Below are 19,866 nucleotides of genomic sequence, written 5' to 3' on the forward strand. Positions count from 1 at the left end.
CACATGGCAGCTAGCCTCGAGGTTAGAGCGTTCTGCCAATATCTGACACGTCACTGGTTTGAACCCTTGAGCTGACAAGGTGAGCAATCTGTTGATGTGTCCTTGAGCAAGGCACTTAACCCCCAATGTTCCAGGGGCGCTGGACAATGGTGACCCTGGCCGTGACCCCACTCCCTGTGGGCATATGCAAGAAAAACATGTCCATTAAACACTTGGAACGATGAACACTTGTATAAGTATAAAGGTATTATTATTATTACAAAGCAGCCTACCCTTCTGCCATTGAAAGAAAAGACAGTGACGACAGCGTGAGGTTTGTAAAGTGCAGTACGCACTGCTCGGGTTTGTACATAAATCGCGGAGAATCATCCTCGAGGAGCATCGCCATCTATCTCCTCCGGTACGCGTCTAAAGTGCACTGGTGTCCTATTCTGGAAGCTACTTTCCGTTATGTATCCAAGATGTATCCAACTGGACTGCTGAAATATAGCCTATCAGAGTGACTCACCAGGGATGCAGTCTAGCCTATGTGTGCCGTTATAACTCTAGTAACATTTTGGCATTGGCTCAAAGTTTTTTTCTTCTATATAAATATATATATACGCGGCTGAACATTGGGCAACACAAGCCAGGTCGACAAAAGTTACCTAAATGAAAATGTCCTCGACTCTCAGCTCCCCTTCGCCGAACAACAGCAGCCTTTTTACGGCGAGCTACGAGTGGACGGACCTCACGGAGGCGCAAAGACACATGAACCTGCTTCTCTTCGGCTTGTGCGTCGCCATCGCCGCTCTTACCTTCTTGGGAAGTGTGTATTCTCTCATCTTTTTCATTCGGATGAGGTGGAAAACCATCCTGTGGCTCATCGTGGCTTCAATGTCCGTGGACGACCTGCTCAGCGTGATACCTCTCTCCCTCTTTATGCTCATGCAGTGGGAGAGTGATGGAGAGGGAGGGTCGGTGATCATATGCACTTTATCGGGACTTCTCTATGTGTTCCAAGGACTCTCCAGCAATATGAAGGCTTGCCTTATCGCAGCCTACACCTTTTACGTTACCAAGCGAGAAGGAAGCCCTCGGCCGTTGAGGGTGATGTTGGCGATAGCCGGGGTGTGGGTAGTGAGCCTGGCCGTCAGTGTATTACCCCTGTGCGGCTGGGGGAGTTTCACTCCGTTCTCGCTCGGCTGCTTCCCAGAGAGACGAGGTTTTTACCTTCTGCTCCTTTTCTCTTTGTACTCCGTGTGTTTCTGCGGATTGGTGTTCTTCTTCGTTCCTCTCACCTACCAGCTCCTGTGTTCCAGAGAGCCACAGAGGACGTTCTACCCGAGCTACTTGGATATAGCCAGGGATCTGAGAGGGGACGGGTCTGCGCCTCTCTGCGAACTCCCGTCCTTCTCTCGGGATAGCTTGGACAGAAGTTTCAGTACCTACAACGAGCTGAGTCCGGGTGGGTTGGGGAAAGGGTTAGGGGTGCGGGACACCGTGGAAACATGTACCTGTTCCAACCCTGCCTCTGACGGTGTACTGAGGGATGATGGGACCATCAGTAACTGGGAATCTCCGGTGTTCTTTGCACAAAAGCGCTTCTCCATGATCCTAGCGGTATTGAGAGTTGTCTTGTGGATGCCTATGATGGTGAGTGGCCTAGAGATGCTAAAATGTGTAGATTAAAAACAATATCAAATCATAGATATGCTCCTATAACAAATAGGTGTTCATGTGGGGTTTAATAATGGTATTGCGTTATATACCGTGTATTTTCTTAGTCCTGCAACGCCACGTTGAATAGCCCGTCTGCCTACTCTATAAAACATGTAGGGTAAGGTGGGGTAACAAGCCCCACAAAAAGGCATTGCACGTCTCACTGTTAATATCCTCACTATGGCTAGGTTTACATTCAATTGGCAACAGATTTTCATGCAAATATAAAAAAATATGTATAAAAGCAATATGTACATTTTCCCCACCACATATGTGTTTCCATCAAACTTACATGTTGTGGATTAAAGGCTGTGTGTGACGACGTAGTGCAAATAAAAATGACTTTTTCAGTATAATTCCCATCTCATTTTCAACTACTGAGGGGTTTTTTTCACCAAAAATGTTGCGTTATAAATGTGCCCACTCTGGTATTGGCAGTGCGCTCCAGCCAACAGCTCTCAGATACCGTGCGGGTATAGCCTACATGATGAGATTATTATGGATCAGCAGCTCTCAGATACCGTGCGGGTATAGCCTACATGATGAGATTATTATGGATCAACAGCTCTCAGATACCGTGCGGGTATAGCCTACATGATGAGATTATTATGGATCAACAGCTCTCAGATACCGTGCGGGTATAGCCTACATGATGAGATTATTATGGATCAACAGCTCTCAGATACCGTGCGGGTATAGCCTACATGATGAGATTATTATGGATCAACAGCTCTCAGATACCGTGCGGGTATAGCCTACATGATGAGATTATTATGGATCAACAGCTCTCAGATACCGTGCGGGTATAGCCTACATGATGAGATTATTATGGATCAGCAGCTCTCAGATACCGTGCGGGTATAGCCTACATGATGAGATTATTATGGATCAGCGTCAATGATCATATCAACAGAATAAGACCTTTGATATTTATTGGAAAACAGCATCAAGCTCATCACCATGCACTTTCAGCTGCCCCATTGGGGGGTTGGGGGCAACTCCCCCCCCCCCCCCCCTCAATGTGGCAGCTGAAAGTGCACAGTGATGAGCTTGATGCTTTACATTTTACTGCTTTATTAAAAACTGGTTACAATTTCTGTCTCTAAACAAGTGGGTTATTTATCTTTTGGCTCTCCTAGAGGAATATACTGTGCATTCGGAAAGTATTCATACCCCTTCCATTTTGGGAAGTGGATTAAATGGGTTACGTTTGTTCCTCATCATTCTACACACAATACCCATAATGACATCACAATACCCCATAATGACATCACACTACCCCATAATGACAAAGTGAAGACAGGTTTTTAGAAAAGATTTCTTAAATTTATTCAAAATTCAAAACAGAAATACCTTTTTTACATAATTATTTAGACCCTTTGCTATGAGACTCGAAATTGAGTTTGGGTGCATCCTGTTTCCATTGATTATCCTTGAGATGTTTCTACAACTTGATTGGAGTCCACCTGTGGTAAATTCAATTGATTGGACATGATTTGGAAAGGCACACACCTGTCTTTCTAAGGTCCCACAATTGACTGTGCATGTCAGAGACAAAAACCAAGCTATGAGGTCGAAGGAATAGTCCGTAGAGCGCCGAGACAGGATTGTGTTGAGGCACATATCTGGGGAAGGGTACCAAAACATTTCTGCAGCATTCAATGTCCTCAAGAACACTGTGGCCTCCATTCTTAAATGGAAGAAGTTTGGAACCACCAAGACTCTTCATAGAGCTGGCCGCCTGGCCAAACTGAGCAATCAGGGGAGAAGAGCCTTGGTCAGGGAGGTGACCAAGAACCCGATGGTCACTGACAGAGCTCTAGAGTTCCTCAGTGGAGATGGGAAACCTTCCGGAAAGACAACCACCTCTGCAGCACTCCACCAATCAGGCCTTTATGGTAGAGTGGCCAGAAGAAAGCCACTCCTTAGTAAAAGGTACATGACAGCCCGCTTAGAGTTTGCCAAAAGGTACCTAAAGGACTCTCAGACCATGAGAAACAAGATTCCTTGGTCTGATGAAACCAAGTTTAAACTATTTCGCCAGAATACCAATCGTCACATCTGGAGGAAACCAGTTTCTTCACCAACTTTTTATTTTTTCACCAATTTCGTCCTCACTATTCGCTGCCATTTTCCGTATCCGCTCAAGTCATAGTGCTCTCCTTCAAGGAGTGAATGGGAGTTTATTGAGCGCCAGCTCAAAAACACAACAATTAACTTGCTATATATAATATCGTATAGCTTTGGAATCGTGACATTACGTACTTATGAGGAAAATAGGCACGTTTCTCGACATATACACGTTTCTCGACTTTTAGAAAGGATTGCGTGACGATTAGCTTAGCAACCGCGTGACGCAGCATGACAACGTGAACGCGATTGGTTGACAGTCTGGTGAGGGGGCGTTATACGCTCCTTCATTCATTGAATTCCTATCTCCTTTCTATAATATCTCTGACAACGGCACCATGCAGTGCACCCTGGACTAAAGAGGCAGACAAACAGGAAACATGTGCTAGACCCTCTGTTAAATTACACATTTCTCCAGGTAGGAATATGGCAACAATATGATCAATGGCTCATTAGAGAGAAGACATCCTCCCGAGTTATGACATCAGCCAGTATTGAAATCTGACATGTATGATAGACGTATTAGAGATCTTAAAATCATATTCCTTCAAACTTCCAGTGTAGTGAGAGAGACTTTACCACAGTGCTACATCATACCGGACGGATTTCTGTCTGCTTGAATGCCAACAAACTCAGATGCACATGAAAACATGAAATGACCCAGGGGATAGAGAGAACATCACTCAGTGGTGCACAAACGCAATATATATATAGATAGATAGATAGATAGATAGATAGATAGATAGATAGATAGATAGATAGATAGATAGATAGATAGATAGATAGATAGATAGATAGATAGATAGATAGATAGATAGATAGATAGATAGATAGATAGATAGATAGATAGATAGATAGATAGATAGATAGATAGATAGATAGATAGATAGATAGATAGATAGATAGATAGATAGATAGATAGATAGATAGATGAATGGTTCATGTTATCTAAGGCCAGGCACCACACCCTAATACGGATTTGTTGTTCTCTTAATCATATCACAATCAACTTTTACCAGGTGAATTTAGACACAAATAAAATACTTTTTTGTATTACAATATTCTGGAAATGTTTTATTAGAATATGCAAATTAAGGCAATACCTCATTAAATATGCATATATTTGCATATCAAGCACAAGTATTTTTCTGGACATTGGATAAGGCTAGCCTAAATATTTTTGTTTCATTGTGTTAATTACACTCCAGGACTGGACTTGATCAAAGCAGATTGTGGATAAATACTTTTTATCTGTAAAATACTAAAGACATGTACGTAATTTTTTTTCCAAATAAAAGGTTATGTATAATAAAGATGTTACAGCATATAAACAAATTCCATATAAACAAGTTTGGAGAATATATCTAAGGATAACTACACAACATTTGGTGAATGTAGAGGCTTCTGAAGCTGAAAGAAATGTGTTAGCGTGTGTGAACAGTCTGACTATCAGGAAATGACAGTTAAAGACAACTACAATAAATTAAGACTACCAAACTCCAAAAAAACGATTTAGATCCAATCACCACATCTTTAAAGTAAGATACTAAAATATAGTTCAGTTTCTAACATTTTCTATGAAATAGGTGTTTGAAATTCTGTGTAATTCAATGTAGTGAGCTTTGAAATGATTGATGTATGTCCATTATTAAGTGGTTAAAATTCATACAAATGTTGATGACGGTAGTATGATAAACTAAAGAAAATACACATTTTAATCAAGTTTTTTACATTTTTACGTTTACTTTTTGAAAATACTAATATTAATGGAACAAAATAACAACAAATCTCAAAATTGACAGGTAGATGTAAAAATGTAATTTCAGTTTGTGGTGCCTGGCCTTAATAAGATTGTATAGACTGAGTGTACAAAACATTAGGAACACCTGCTCCTTCCCTGACATAGACTGACCAGGTGAATCCAGGTGAAAGCTATGATCCCTTATTGATGTTGCTAGTTAAATCCCCTTCAATCAGTGTAGCTGGAAGAGGAGACAGGTTAAATACTCATTTTTAAGCCTTGAGACAATTGAGACATGAATTGTGTACGTGGGGCGGCAGGTAGCCTAGTGGTTAGAGTGTAGAGGAGGCAGGTAGCCTAGTGGTTAGAGTGTAGAGGAGGTAGGTAGCCTAGTGGTTAGAGTGTAGAGGAGGCTGGTAGACTAGTGGTTAGAGTGTAGAGGAGGTAGGTAGCCTAGTGGTTAGAGTGTAGAGGAGGTAGGTAGCCTAGTGGTTAGAGTGTAGAGGAGGTAGGTAGCCTAGTGGTTAGAGTGTAGAGGAGGCTGGTAGACTAGTGGTTAGAGTGTAGAGGAGGTAGGTAGCCTAGTGGTTAGAGTGTAGAGGAGGTAGGTAGCCTAGTGGTTAGAGTGTAGAGGAGGTAGGTAGCCTAGTGGTTAGAGTGTAGAGGAGGCAGGTAGCCTAGTGGTTAGAGTGTAGAGGAGGCAGGTAGCCAAGTGGTTAGAGTGTAGAGGAGGCAGGTAGCCTAGTGGTTAGAGTGTAGAGGAGGCAGGTAGCCTAGTGGTTAGAGTGTATAGGAGGCAGGTAGCCTAGTGGTTAGAGTGTATAGGAGGCAGGTAGCCTAGTGGTTAGAGTGTAGAGGAGGCAGGTAGCCTAGTGGTTAGAGTGTAGAGGAGGCAGGTAGCCTAGTGGTTAGAGTGTAGAGGAGGCAGGTAGCCTAGTGGTTAGAGTGTAGAGGAGGCAGGTAGCCTAGTGGTTAGAGTGTAGGGGCGGTTGGTAGCCTAGTGGTTAGAGTGTAGAGGAGGCAGGTAGCCTAGTGGTTAGAGTGTAGAGGAGGCAGGTAGCCTAGTTGTTAGAGTGTAGAGGAGGCAGGTAGCCTAGTGGTAAGAGTGTAGAGGAGGCAGGTAACCTAGTGGTTAGAGTGTAGAGGAGGCAGGTAGCCTAGTGGTTAGAGTGTAGAGGAGGCAGGTAGCCTAGTGGTTAGAGTGTAGAGGAGGTAGGTAGCCTAGTGGTTAGAGTGTAGAGGAGGATGGTAGACTAGTGGTTAGAGTGTAGAGGAGGCAGGTAGCCTAGTGGTTAGAGTGTAGAGGAGGCAGGTAGCCTAGTGGTTAGAGTGTATAGGAGGCAGGTAGCCTAGTGGTTAGAGTGTATAGGAGGCAGGTAGCCTAGTGGTTAGAGTGTAGAGGAGGCAGGTAGCCTAGTGGTTAGAGTGTAGAGGAGGCAGGTAGCCTAGTGGTTAGAGTGTAGAGGAGGCAGGTAGCCTAGTGGTTAGAGTGTAGAGGAGGCAGGTAGCCTAGTGGTTAGAGTGTAGGGGCGGCAGGTAGCCTAGTGGTTAGAGTGTAGAGGAGGCAGGTAGCCTAGTGGTTAGAGTGTAGAGGAGGCAGGTAGCCTAGTTGTTAGAGTGTAGAGGAGGCAGGTAGCCTAGTGGTAAGAGTGTAGAGGAGGCAGGTAACCTAGTGGTTAGAGTGTAGAGGAGGCAGGTAGCCTAGTGGTTAGAGTGTAGAGGAGGCAGGTAGCCTAGTGGTTAGAGTGTAGAGGAGGCAGGTAGCCTAGTGGTTAGAGTGTAGAGGAGGCAGGGAGCCTAGTGGTTAGAGTGTAGAGGAGGCAGGTAACCTATTGGTTAGAGTGTAGAGGAGGCAGGTATCCTAGTGGTTAGAGTGTAGAGGAGGCAGGTAGCCTAGTGGTTAGAGCGTAGAGGAGGCAGGTAGCCTAGTGGTTAGAGCGTAGAGGAGGCAGGTAGCCTAGTGGTTAGAGTGTAGAGGAGGCAGGTAGCCTAGTGGTTAGAGTGTAGAGGTGGCAGGTAGCCTAGTGGTTAGAGTGTAGAGGAGGCAGGTAGCCTAGTGGTTAGAGTGTAGAGGAGGCAGGTAGCCTAGTGGTTAGAGTGTAGAGGAGGCATGTAGCCTAGTGGTTAGAGTGTAGAGGAGGCAGGTAGCCTAGTGGTTAGAGTGTAGAGGAGGCAGGTAGCCTAGTGGTTAGAGTGTAGAGGAGGTAGGTAGCCTAGTGGTTAGAGTGTAGAGGAGGCAGGTAGCCTAGTGGTTAGAGTGTAGAGGAGGCAGGTAGCCTAGTGGTTAGAGTGTAGAGGAGGCAGGTAGCCTAGTGGTTAGAGTGTAGAGGAGGCAGGGAGACTAGTGGTTAGAGTGTAGAGGAGGTAGGTAGCCTAGTGGTTAGAGTGTAGAGGAGGCAGGTAGCCTAGTGGTTAGAGTGTAGAGGAGGCAGGTAGTCTAGTGGTTAGAGTGTAGAGGAGGCAGGTAGCCTAGTGGTTAGAGTGTAGAGGAGGCAGGGAGACTAGTGGTTAGAGTGTAGAGGAGGTAGGTAGCCTAGTGGTTAGAGTGTAGAGGAGGCAGGTAGCCTTGTGGTTAGAGTGTAGAGGAGGCAGGTAGCCTAGTGGTTAGAGCGTAGAGGCAGGTAGCCTAGTGGTTAGAGTGTAGAGGAGGCAGGTAGCCTAGTGGTTAGAGTGTAGAGGAGGTAGGTAGTCTAGTGGTTAGAGTGTAGAGGCAGGTAGCCTAGTGGTTAGAGTGTAGAGGAGGCAGGTAGCCTAGTGGTTAGAGTGTAGAGGAGGTAGGTAGCCTAGTGGTTAGAGTGTAGAGGAGGTAGGTAGCCTAGTGGTTAGAGTGTAGAGGAGGTAGGTAGCCTAGTGGTTAGAGTGTAGAGGAGGTAGGTAGCCTAGTGGTTAGAGTGTAGAGGAGGCAGGTAGCCTAGTGGTTAGAGTGTAGAGGAGGCAGGTAGCCTAGTGGTTAGAGTGTAGAGGAGGTAGGTAGCCTAGTGGTTAGAGTGTAGAGGAGGCAGGTAGCCTAGTGGTTAGAGTGTAGAGGAGGCAGGGAGACTAGTGGTTAGAGTGTAGAGGAGGTAGGTAGCCTAGTGGTTAGAGTGTAGAGGAGGCAGGTAGCCTTGTGGTTAGAGTGTAGAGGAGGCAGGTAGCCTAGTGGTTAGAGCGTAGAGGCAGGTAGCCTAGTGGTTAGAGTGTAGAGGAGGCAGGTAGCCTAGTGGTTAGAGTGTAGAGGAGGTAGGTAGTCTAGTGGTTAGAGTGTAGAGGCAGGTAGCCTAGTGGTTAGAGTGTAGAGGAGGCAGGTAGCCTAGTGGTTAGAGTGTAGAGGAGGTAGGTAGCCTAGTGGTTAGAGTGTAGAGGAGGTAGGTAGCCTAGTGGTTAGAGTGTAGAGGAGGTAGGTAGCCTAGTGGTTAGAGTGTAGAGGAGGTAGGTAGCCTAGTGGTTAGAGTGTAGAGGAGGCAGGTAGCCTAGTGGTTAGAGTGTAGAGGAGGCAGGTAGCCTAGTGGTTAGAGTGTAGAGGAGGTAGGTAGCCTAGTGGTTAGAGTGTAGAGGAGGTAGGTAGCCTAGTGGTTAGAGTGTAGAGTAGGCAGGTAGCCTAGTGGTTAGAGTGTAGAGGAGGCAGGTAGCCTAGTGGTTAGAGTGTAGAGGAGGCAGGTAGCCTAGTGGTTAGAGTGTAGAGGAGGCAGGTAGCCTAGTGGTTAGAGTGTAGAGGAGGCAGGTAGCTTAGTGGTTAGAGTGTAGAGTGTAGAGGAGGCAGGTAGCCTAGTGTTTAGAGTGTAGAGGAGGCAGGTAGCCTAGTGGTTAGAGTGTAGAGGAGGCAGGTAGCCTAGTGGTTAGAGTGTAGAGGAGGCAGGTAGCCTAGTGGTTAGAGTGTAGAGGAGGCAGGTAGCCTAGTGTTTAGAGCGTTGGGCCAGTAACCAAAAGGTTGCTGGATCAAATCTCACTGCTGACAAGGTAAACATCTGTTTTTCTACACCTGAACAAGGCAGTTAACCCACTATTCCATCATTGTAAATAACAATTTGTTCTTAATTGACTTACCTAGTTTAATTTAAATGTGAAATTCTGAAGGTGAATGGGTGGGTGAGACAAAAGATTTAAGGGCCTTTGAACAGGGTATGTGCCATGTGCACTGGTTTTATTGTGTCAAGAACAGCAACACTGTTGGGTTTCTCACGCTCAACACTTTCCCGTGTGTATCAAGAATGGTCCACCACCCAAAGGACATCCAGCCAACTTGACACAACTGTGGAAGCGTTGGCGTCAACATGGGCCAGCATCCCTGTGGAACGCTTTTGATACCTTTTGAAGTCCATGCTCGGACAAATTGAGGCTGTTTTGAGTGCAAAAATCAAATCAAATCACATTTTATTTGTCACGAATACAACAGGTGTAGACCTTACAGTGAAATGCTTACTTAGCCCTAATCCAACAATGCAGTTTAAAATAATAATAATAATAATAATAAATAAAAGTAACAAATAATTAAAGAGCAGCATTAAAATAACAATATTAGGAATATTAGGACGGTGTTTTGTACACTATATATCTTGTTCTAAATTTGGAGATACCAGATCAACTCACCTCAGAATCATTTTGTTAGAGTGACTTAAAAAATGTAGATGAGACAGATAACATTTATTGTTGAGCAAGAGTAGTGACAGCCAGGGAAAGTGTTGGGAAAAAATTGGTGACATAAAGTGGTTTCTGTTGGAATTACGGTGTGTTGTAAGCAGTTACCCCACATTACCCTATGTTGTAATCTAATGATGAGTACATGCCGTTTTATTCACAGACTCTGGTGCTCGTGCGTCATGCTGTAAACGCCCGCAGCTCATACCTGGAAACGGTGGAAACGGTGAGCTTCTTCCTGACCCTGCTGGCGCCTGCGGTCACGCCGGTGTTCATACTCTCCGATCGCTGGATCCACCTTCCGTGCGGGTGCTTCATCAACTGCCCCCGGGACACAGAGCATGAGCCCACCGGTAGGCTATGCCCTCTGTGATTGTAAAGGGCCAGTGAGCTGAGGTGCAGAGTGGAAAAACCAAACGCTTATCTAAAGCGACGTAACATTTGAACATAAGCTACATAGGCCTACAGTATATGCCTAGGAGAATCAAACTCACAGTATTATGGTAAATGCCCCATAACATACAGTATAGACCTGCACATTAAACCTAACACATTTACACGACAACAGTTGTTACAATGAAACATGATTTGGGTCTGAAACACATAAGCTTACATCAATGTCGTACATTTAAAAAAAAAAAATCACTTATCTAAATGAAATATGTTTATTTATTTTTGGGGCAAAAGTCACTATACATTTTCATTTTCTTCCCACAGCAAAGAAGAGGTTTGAATTTAACCTCTCCTTCCAAAAAGGGTACGGGATATACAAGATATCGCACGCGACCAATCCCCACCGAAACCCGTCCGTCGAGAAGCCTTCCTATTACAACTTCTTCAACTGCGACTTCACAGAAAACCAGCTTGCCGTGTTGGACAGCTCGGGGGTCGTGAGCCTGCAGGCCGAGCTGGCGTTAAGGACCCCACATGCCGTGGACAGCTCCCCACTGCGTGAACATGGCGAGCTGCTTCTCGAGGCAGTGGCAGGTGAAGGAGAGGCCCTGGCGCTGGCAGATTGCCTCCAATTTCCTCACGATAACCACAGAGACCAGGACCTCAACCTCACCGACACGTCGTCGGTGTTCGAGGGAACGGAACGGAGACTTTCGCATGTAGAGTGCAGAAAAATGGAGCTGACGGACTGGGAGTGGTGTAGGAGTAAATCGGAGAGGACCCCCAGACAGGTAGCTTACCTCGCAAAGTTTCCCTAAGTGGCTAACATAAACAAACCTTTAGTCTATACCAACCAGTGCCATATATTTAGAAAATAATATGGCTCTGGGTTAGACTATAGGCTAGCTAGGTAAATAAATGTTTACACTACGGCTGCATCACTTTGACCTGTATAGCCTAACCCAGTGGTTTTTCATCCTGGTCCTAGGAACACAAAGGGGCGCACATTTTTGTTTTTGCCCCTAGCACTACACAGCTGATTCAAATGATCAACTCATCATCAAGCTTTAGATTTAAATCAGGTGTGTGTAGTGCTGAGGCAATAAATTATTCAGGTCCTCTGTGTTTCCAGGACCAGAATTAAGAAACACTGGTAACATATAGATTGAAGCTCTGTTCACACTGGCAGTTTGAAGGGACTCAAATCTGATTGATTTGCATATCTGATTCCAATCTGTTCTTTTTCCTGCAGTCTCAACTGCCAAAAAGCACATGGAATCTGATATTTCAAGCCACATTTCAAACCACTTTCATAGGTGGTTTGAAGTCATATACAAATCTGATTCCTGGCCATGCAACTTGTGTCTGAATGGTCAAATCAGTTTTATTTTCCCTCGTGGTTTTTAAGACTGTTATTTGCCATATCTTGTTGCTTGCTAGCTACTCTGTTAACAGTTTTGACAATAACATGTGGAAGCTAGTTAGCTTACAAACTAATTAATGAATGTGCTGGAAACTTAAACAGCTACCTAGCTAGCTAGTTGACTGCTGTGACTAGCAAGTTGACTGCTGTGACTAGCTAGTTGACTGCTGGGACTAGCTAGTTGACTGCTGGGACTAGCTAGTTGACTGCTGTGACTGCTAGGACTAGCTAGTTGACTGCTGTGACTAGCTAGTTGACTGCTGTGACTCCTGGGACTAGCTAGTTGACTCCTGGGACTAGCTAGTTGACTGCTGGGACTGCTGGGACTAGCTAGTTGACTGCTGTGACTGCTGTTACTAGCTAGTTGACTGCTGTGACTAGCTAGTTGACTGCTGGAACTAGCTAGTTGACTGCTGTGACTAGCTAGTTGACTTCTGGGACTGCTGGGACTAGCTAGTTGACTGCTGGGACTAGCTAGTTGACTGCTGTGACTCCTGGGACTAGCTAGTTGACTGCTGGGACTAGCTAGTTGACTGCTGTGACTCCTGGGACTAGCTAGTTGACTCCTGGGACTAGCTAGTTGACTGCTGTGACTGCTGTTACTAGCTAGTTGACTGCTGTGACTAGCTAGTTGACTGCTGTGACTAGCTAGTTGACTGCTGGAACTAGCTAGTTGACTGCTGTGACTAGCTAGTTGACTGCTGGGACTGCTGGGACTAGCTAGTTGACTGCTGGGACTAGCTAGTTGACTGCTGTGACTAGCTAGTTGACTGCTGTGACTAGCAAGTTGACTGCTGGGACTAGCAAGTTGACTGCTGTGACTGCTGTGACTAGCTAGTTGACTGCTGGTACAAGCTAGTTGACTGCTGTGACTAGCTAGTTGACTGCTGGGACTAGCTAGTTGACTGCTGGGACTAGCTAGTTGACTGCTGGGACTGTTGAGACTAGCAAGTTGACTGCTGGGACTAGCTAGTTGACTGCTGGAACTAGCTAGTTGACTGCTGGGACTAGCTAGTTGACTTTTGAGACTAGCTAGTTGACTGTTGAGACTAGCTAGTTGACTGTTGAGACTAGCTAGTTGACTGCTGTGACTAGCCAAAAATGATTTGTTTTGAAAGTTGGATAATAATTTTTACTTAAAAGTATTCTTACACTATGATTTTGAACATTTGAAGTAACTGGGAAACGTCCATGTCGACGCATTGTTGTCAGCTTAGCTTGCTACATAACTTCTGAGTGATAGGAAGCAGGAGAACCACCACCAAATCACACTACACCACCGCTCACACACCAGTCGTTACTATGACAACCGGCGTAGCCATGTCGGGCAAATGACTCCTGTCTGAACGCATTCGACTTGGTCACCTGTAAATGTGCTGTTTGAACAGTCAGTATTCCAAAACTGATATGAGCGTTAAAGACCTGCAGTGTGAACAAGGCTGACCAATATGTCCCCTGCTATCTAGCCATCATATGATTAAGTGATAATGCCCGAGATGCCGGTGTTTGTTGGATATATTGGCATGGGTGTTGTTGTTGTTGTTATATTGGCAAACCGTGCCAATATATCCAGGGTATTACCACTTTTTTACAACGGGTTATCAACATATTCAAATAATGACTTGTGGACTAGACACCGGCTGGAATACGCTTTTAACCAATCAGCATTCAGGATTAGACCCACCCGTTGTATAATATTGATTATCCTGCAAGACTTCCCCTTTTTTCTGGTTTATTCTCACTTGCAAACAAGTCAACAATCAAGACCAATCATGGTCATGAATTAACAGCAGCTATAGTGATATTGTGCAGGTCAACAATAACTAAAACGTTTGTAATTCAGGGCCAATTCTAAGGAACTGTCCCATACAACAGATGGATTTTTCATCTCTCTAGGCTACTTGTGAGTTTACACACATTACGTTAGGCGGAAATGACCCATAGCCTCTGTACCGAGCACACCTGTCGGCGCTGGCAAGCCTGATGGCGTTCTAATTGTGAATTTAAAAAGCTCACAGATGGTACAAGTCACTTAAATGTCCCGTTTTAGCGGTTCACTGTTAGAACATCCAGGAACTTCACTTGAAAACAAGTCGTGTTTGCATCTAGTCCACTGTGTGTGTGTGTGTGTGTGTGTGTGTGTGTGTGTGTGTGTGTGTGTGTGTGTGTGTGGTGTGTGTGTGTGTGTGTGTGTGTGTGTGTGTGTGTGTGTGTGTGTGTTTGTGAGAGAGAGAGAGATGGACTTGTGTTTGCATTGAAGTGCCAGTCATTGCAGAAAGTCACATTACAATCACAGTAATGTTGTTGGCTGTCCTTTTAACCACTGTAACCCAGATTCATGTCAGTAATCAAAGCATAGATCGATGGCCATAATCATTTCAGTGAATTATCCCTGACATTACGCTCCACCAACCCATTAAAATGACAATAGGAGATAGGGCAACAGTTACATGACAATAGGAGATAGGGCAACAGTTACATGACAATAGGAGATAGGTCTACAGTTAAATGACAATAGGAGATAGGTCTACAGTTAAATGACAATAGGAGATAGGTCTACAGTTAAATGACAATAGGAGATAGGTCTACAGTTAAATGACAATAGGAGATAGGTCTACAGTTAAATGACAATAGGAGATAGGTCTACAGTTAAATGACAATAGGAGATAGGTCTACAGTTAAATGACAATAGGAGATAGGTCTACAGTTAAATGACAATAGGAGATAGGGCAACAGTTACATGACAATAGGAGATAGGTCTACAGTTAAATGACAATAGGAGATAGGTCTACAGTTAAATGACAATAGGAGATAGGGCAACAGTTACATGACAATAGGAGATAGGTCTACAGTTAAATGACAATAGGAGATAAGTCTACAGTTAAATGACACTGTTGTTTTGCTGTCCTTCCTGTCTTAGTTAACCATTTAGCTCAGAATAGTAGGATTGTGCGTTGTATTTGTGGTTTTAGGAATACTCCTGTTATTCAGATATAACCCTATGATTCTAGTATAATTTCTCAGGATAGGAGTTACATTCCATGAACTCCATTAACTCACAATGAAATCCATGAACTCTTTGTGAACTTTGAAAAAGTCAGTTCTGTCTATTTAGATTCAGTTCTGTAGACAGTTTTTTAAGCCTGTTTCCAGACCTGATGTGAATAACGATAGTGGAAGGTGCGAGGGAGGTTTGGCTGTGTGTGAATACAGTATACAGCTGGATGTAGGCAATACAGTCGCTCCACTTCTGCAGGCAAGTGTTTAGAAAACAAAGGAGCGAACGATGAGAAGAGAAAGAGCCCTGAATGAGACCACACAGTCAGTTCCCTATCTCAAAGACACACACTCACACACACACCTGTGTGTGTGTGTGTGTGTGTGTGTGTGTGTGTGTGTGTGTGGTGTGTGTCTGTGTCTGTGTGTGTGTGTGTGTGTGTATTGTACCCTGAATATTGTTCCGGTAATGGGTTCCTGACTGAATGATATTGATCAGACAGCCAGGAGAAGTCAGAGAAGAGGTCACATGACTAGGGACCAGGACCTCTGACCTCATCCAATGGGTTTTGAGAAGGAGGTGAGGAGAGTAGATATGAGGAATCAAATAAATGAATTGAGATTCTCCCCATGTACAACCCTACTGAGGTTCAGCTGCAGTAAAGTAACGTTGTCATGGTCGGCAAGGTCAGGTGACTAGTTAAACTTCCGAAATACATAGATGCAGCTTCAGTGACGAGGGAACAAAGATCACAGTCCAGCTTCTATCGTCCCAACAGTAGCCAACTTTACAACATACTGTACCCTACACTTTCTACATTACAACATACTGTACCCTACACTTTCTACATTACAACATACTGTACCCTACACTTTCTCTCTGTTAGAGAAGTCTGCATTTCTCCTCCATCGCTATCAGAGCGTAATATTTTCCTCTCTGGTTTTGTGGGACACTGAGTCCCAAATGAATTGATATGAAGAGAAAAAAGGCTGTGCTCACCACATGCAACATGGGAGAGGAGACAACAGAACATAGAGAATAAAACAGTCTCATTCTGCTCCAGATTGCAGCCATCCAGCTACAGGCGTTAGCTGTTCTGAGCGATACCGCTTTGGGGTAGTAGGGAACTCTCAGGAGGTTGGGACCGGGCTTTCCACACACATGCACACACCCTCCGACAAACCATCAAACAGGCAAAGTGTCAATACAGGACTAAGATTGAATCCTACTATTCCCGGCTCTGACACTCATCGGATGTAGCAGGGCTTGCAAACTATCAAGAAGTACGAAGGGGAACACAGCCGCGAGCTGCATAGTGACACGAGCCTACTAGACGAGACAAAATGTCTTCTATGCTCGCTTCGAGGTTAGCAGCACTGAACCATGCATAAGAGCACCAGCTGTTCCGAACGGCTGTGTGATCACGCTCTCCGTAGCCAATGTGAGTAAGACCTTTAACAGGTAAACTTTCAGACAGATTACCAGGATGCGTACTCAGAGCACATCTGGGTCACATTAACACCACCATCCCAGACACACTGGACCCACTCCAACTCGCATACCGCCCCAACAGATCCACAGATTACGAATTCTCTAGTGTACCACACTGCCCTTTCACACTTGGATAAAAGGAACACCTATGTGAGAATGCTGTTAATTGAATACAGCTCAGTGTTCAACACCATAGTGCCCTCCAAGCTTATCACTCCACTCAGGATCCTGGGACTGAACACCTCCCTCTGCAACTAGATCCTGGACTTCCTGACTGGCAGCCTCCAGGTGGTGAAGGTAGGTAACAACACATGCGCCACACTGACCCTCAACATGGGGGACTGTCAGGGGTGCGTGCTTAGTCCGTTCCTGTACTCCCTGTTCACCCACGACCGCGTGACTCCAAAAGGGGCTGTAGTGAAGTGGATTGAGAGCTTTGAGTTCCTCTGTGTCTCCATCACTAAGGAACTATCGTGGTCCAAACACACCAACCAACACAGTCGTGAATAGGGCATGCCAACTCCTCTTCCCACTCAGGAGGCTGAAAATATTTGGCATAGACCCTCAGATCCTCAAAAAGATCTACAGCTGCACCAATGAGAGCATCTTGAATGGCATCAACTACTTGGCATCAAACCATAAGGTGCTTGAAAGGGTAATGCATACCGCCCAGTACATCACTGGAGCCGGGCTCCCTGCCATCCTGGACCTCTATACCAGGCGGTGTCAGATGAAGGTCCTAGAATCAAATCAAAGTTTATTTGTCACGTGCGCCAAATACAACATGTGTAGTAGACCTTACAGTGAAATGCTTACTTACAGGCTCTAACCAATAGTGCAAAAAAGGTATTAGGTGAACAATAGGTAGGTAAAGAAATAAAAACAACAGTAAAAAGAGAATGAAAAACTAACAGTAGCGAGGCTACATACAGTAGAGAGGCTATATACAGTAGAGAGGCTACACACAGTAGAGAGGCTACACACAGTAGTGAGGCTATATACAGTAGCGAGGCTATATACAGTAGCGAGGCTATATACAGAGGTGAGGCTACATACAGTAGAGAGGCTATATACAGTAGAGAGGCTATATACAGTAGAGAGGCTATTTACAGTAGAGAGGCTATATACAGTAGCGAGGCTATATACAGTAGAGAGGCTATATACAGTACAGAGGCTATATACAGTAGTGAGGCTATATACAGTAGCGAGGCTATATACAGTAGAGAGGCTATATACAGTAGAGAGGCTATATACAGTAGAGAGGCTATATACAGTACAGAGGCTATATACAGTAGCGAGGCTATATACAGTAGCGAGGCTATATACAGTAGAGAGGCTATATACAGTAGTGAGGCTATATACAGTAGAGAGGCTATATACAGTAGTGAGGCTATATACAGTAGTGAGGCTATATACAGTAGAGAGGCTATATACAGTAGTGAGGCTATATACAGTAGAGAGGCTATATACAGTAGAGAGGCTGTATACAGTAGAGATGCTACACACAGTAGAGAGGCTACACACAGTAGAGAGGCTACACACAGTAGTGAGGCTATATACAGTAGCGAGGCTATATACAGTAGCGAGGCTATATACAGTAGAGAGGATATATACAGAGGTGAGGCTACATACAGTAGAGAGGCTATATACAGTAGAGAGGCTATATACAGTAGAGAGGCTATTTACAGTAGAGAGGCTATATACAGTAGCGAGGCTATATACAGTAGAGAGGCTACATACAGTACAGAGGCTATATACAGTAGTGAGGCTATATACAGTAGCGAGGCTATATACAGTAGTGAGGCTATATACAGTAGAGAGGCTATATACAGTAGAGAGGCTATATACAGTAGAGAGGCTATATACAGTAGCGAGGCTATATACAGTAGCGAGGCTATATACAGTAGTGAGGCTATATACAGTAGCGAGGCTATATACAGTAGTGAGGCTATATACAGTAGCGAGGCTATATACAGACACCGGTTAGTCAGTAGCGTAAAAGAGGGGGTGGCGGGACACAATGCAGATAGCCCGGTTAGCCAATGTGCGTGAGCACTGGTTGGTCGGGCCAATTGAGGTAGTATGTACATGAATGTATAGTTAAAGTGACTATGCATATATGATAAACAGAGAGTAGCAACAGCGTAAAAGAGGGGTTGGGGGGGGGGGGCACACAATGCAAATAGTCCAGGTAGCCATTTGATTACCTGTTCAGGAGTCTTATGGCTTGGGGTTAAAAACTGTTGAGAATCCTTTTTGTCCTAGACTTGGCACTCCGGTACCGCTTGCCATGCGGTAGTAGAGAGAACGGTCTATGACTGGGGTGGCTGGGGTCTTTGACAATTTTTAGGGCCTTCCTCTGACACCGCCTGGTGTAGAGGTCCTGGATGGCAGGCAGTTTAGCCCCAATGATGTACTGGGCCGTACGCACTACCCTCTGTAGCGCCTTGTGGTCGGAGGCCGAGCAATAGCCGTACCAGGCAGTGATGCAACCAGTCAGGATGCTCTCGATGTTGCAGCTGTAGAACATTTTGAGGATCTCAGGACCCATTTCAAATCTTTTTAGTTTCCTGCAGGGGAATAGGCTTTGTCGTGCCCTCTTCACGATTGTCTTGTTGTGTTTGGACCATTCTAGTTTGTTGTTGATGTGGATACCAAGGAACTTGAAGCTCTCAACCTGCTCCACCACAGCCCTGTTGATGAGAATGGGGGCGTGCTCTGTCCTCCTTTTCCTGTAGTTCACAATCATCTCCTTAGTCTTGGTTACGCTGAGGGATAGGTTGTTATTCTGGCACCACCCGGCCAGGTCTCTGACCTCCTCCCTATAGGCTGTCTCGTCATTGTCGGTGATCAGGCATACCACTGTTGTGTCTTCTGCAAACTTAATGATGGTGTTGGAGTTGTGCCTGGCCATGCAGTTGTGGGTGAACAGGGAGTACAGGAGGGGACTGAGCACGACCCCCAGGGAAGCTCCAGTGTTGAGGATCAGCATGGCAGATGTGTTGCTACCTACCCTCACCACCTGAGGGAGGCACGTCAGGAAATCCAGGATCCAGTTGCAGAGGGAGGTGTTTAGTTCCAGGATCCTTAGCTTAGAGATGAGCTTTGAGGGTACTATGGTGTTGAACGCTGAGCTGTAGTCAATGAATAGCATTTTCAAATAAGTGTTCCTTTTGTCCAGGTGGGAAAGGGCAGTGTTGAGTGCAATAGAGATTGCATCATCTGTGGTTCTGTTCGGGCGGTATGCAAATTGGAGTGGGTCTAGGGTTTCTGGGATAATGGTGTTGATGTGAGCCGTTACCAGCCTTTCAAAGCACTTAATGGCTACTGACGTGAGCGCTACGGGTCTGTAGTTGTTTAGGCAGGTTGCCTTTG

The 19,866-nt window shown here is 45.1% G+C and overlaps 1 protein-coding gene across 1 annotated transcript in view; it reads left to right on the forward strand.

Moving 5' to 3' along the window:
- Window positions 1-318: 318 nt before the first annotated feature.
- Window positions 319-19,866, forward strand: part of LOC106613303 (putative G-protein coupled receptor 149) — a 30,569-nt gene continuing 11,021 nt past the window's right edge. Inside the window, exons 1-3 of the mRNA XM_014215392.3 lie at window positions 319-1,635; window positions 10,350-10,539; window positions 10,904-11,370. Coding sequence (XP_014070867.3) covers window positions 652-1,635; window positions 10,350-10,539; window positions 10,904-11,370 — 1,641 coding nt within the window. The 5' untranslated portion in view covers window positions 319-651. The remainder of the gene's footprint in view (window positions 1,636-10,349; window positions 10,540-10,903; window positions 11,371-19,866) is intronic.

This window comes from Salmo salar, chromosome 09 (genome assembly GCF_965601325.2).
Source record: "Salmo salar chromosome 09, fSalSal1, whole genome shotgun sequence".
NCBI classification, from domain to species: Eukaryota; Metazoa; Chordata; class Actinopteri; order Salmoniformes; family Salmonidae; genus Salmo; species Salmo salar.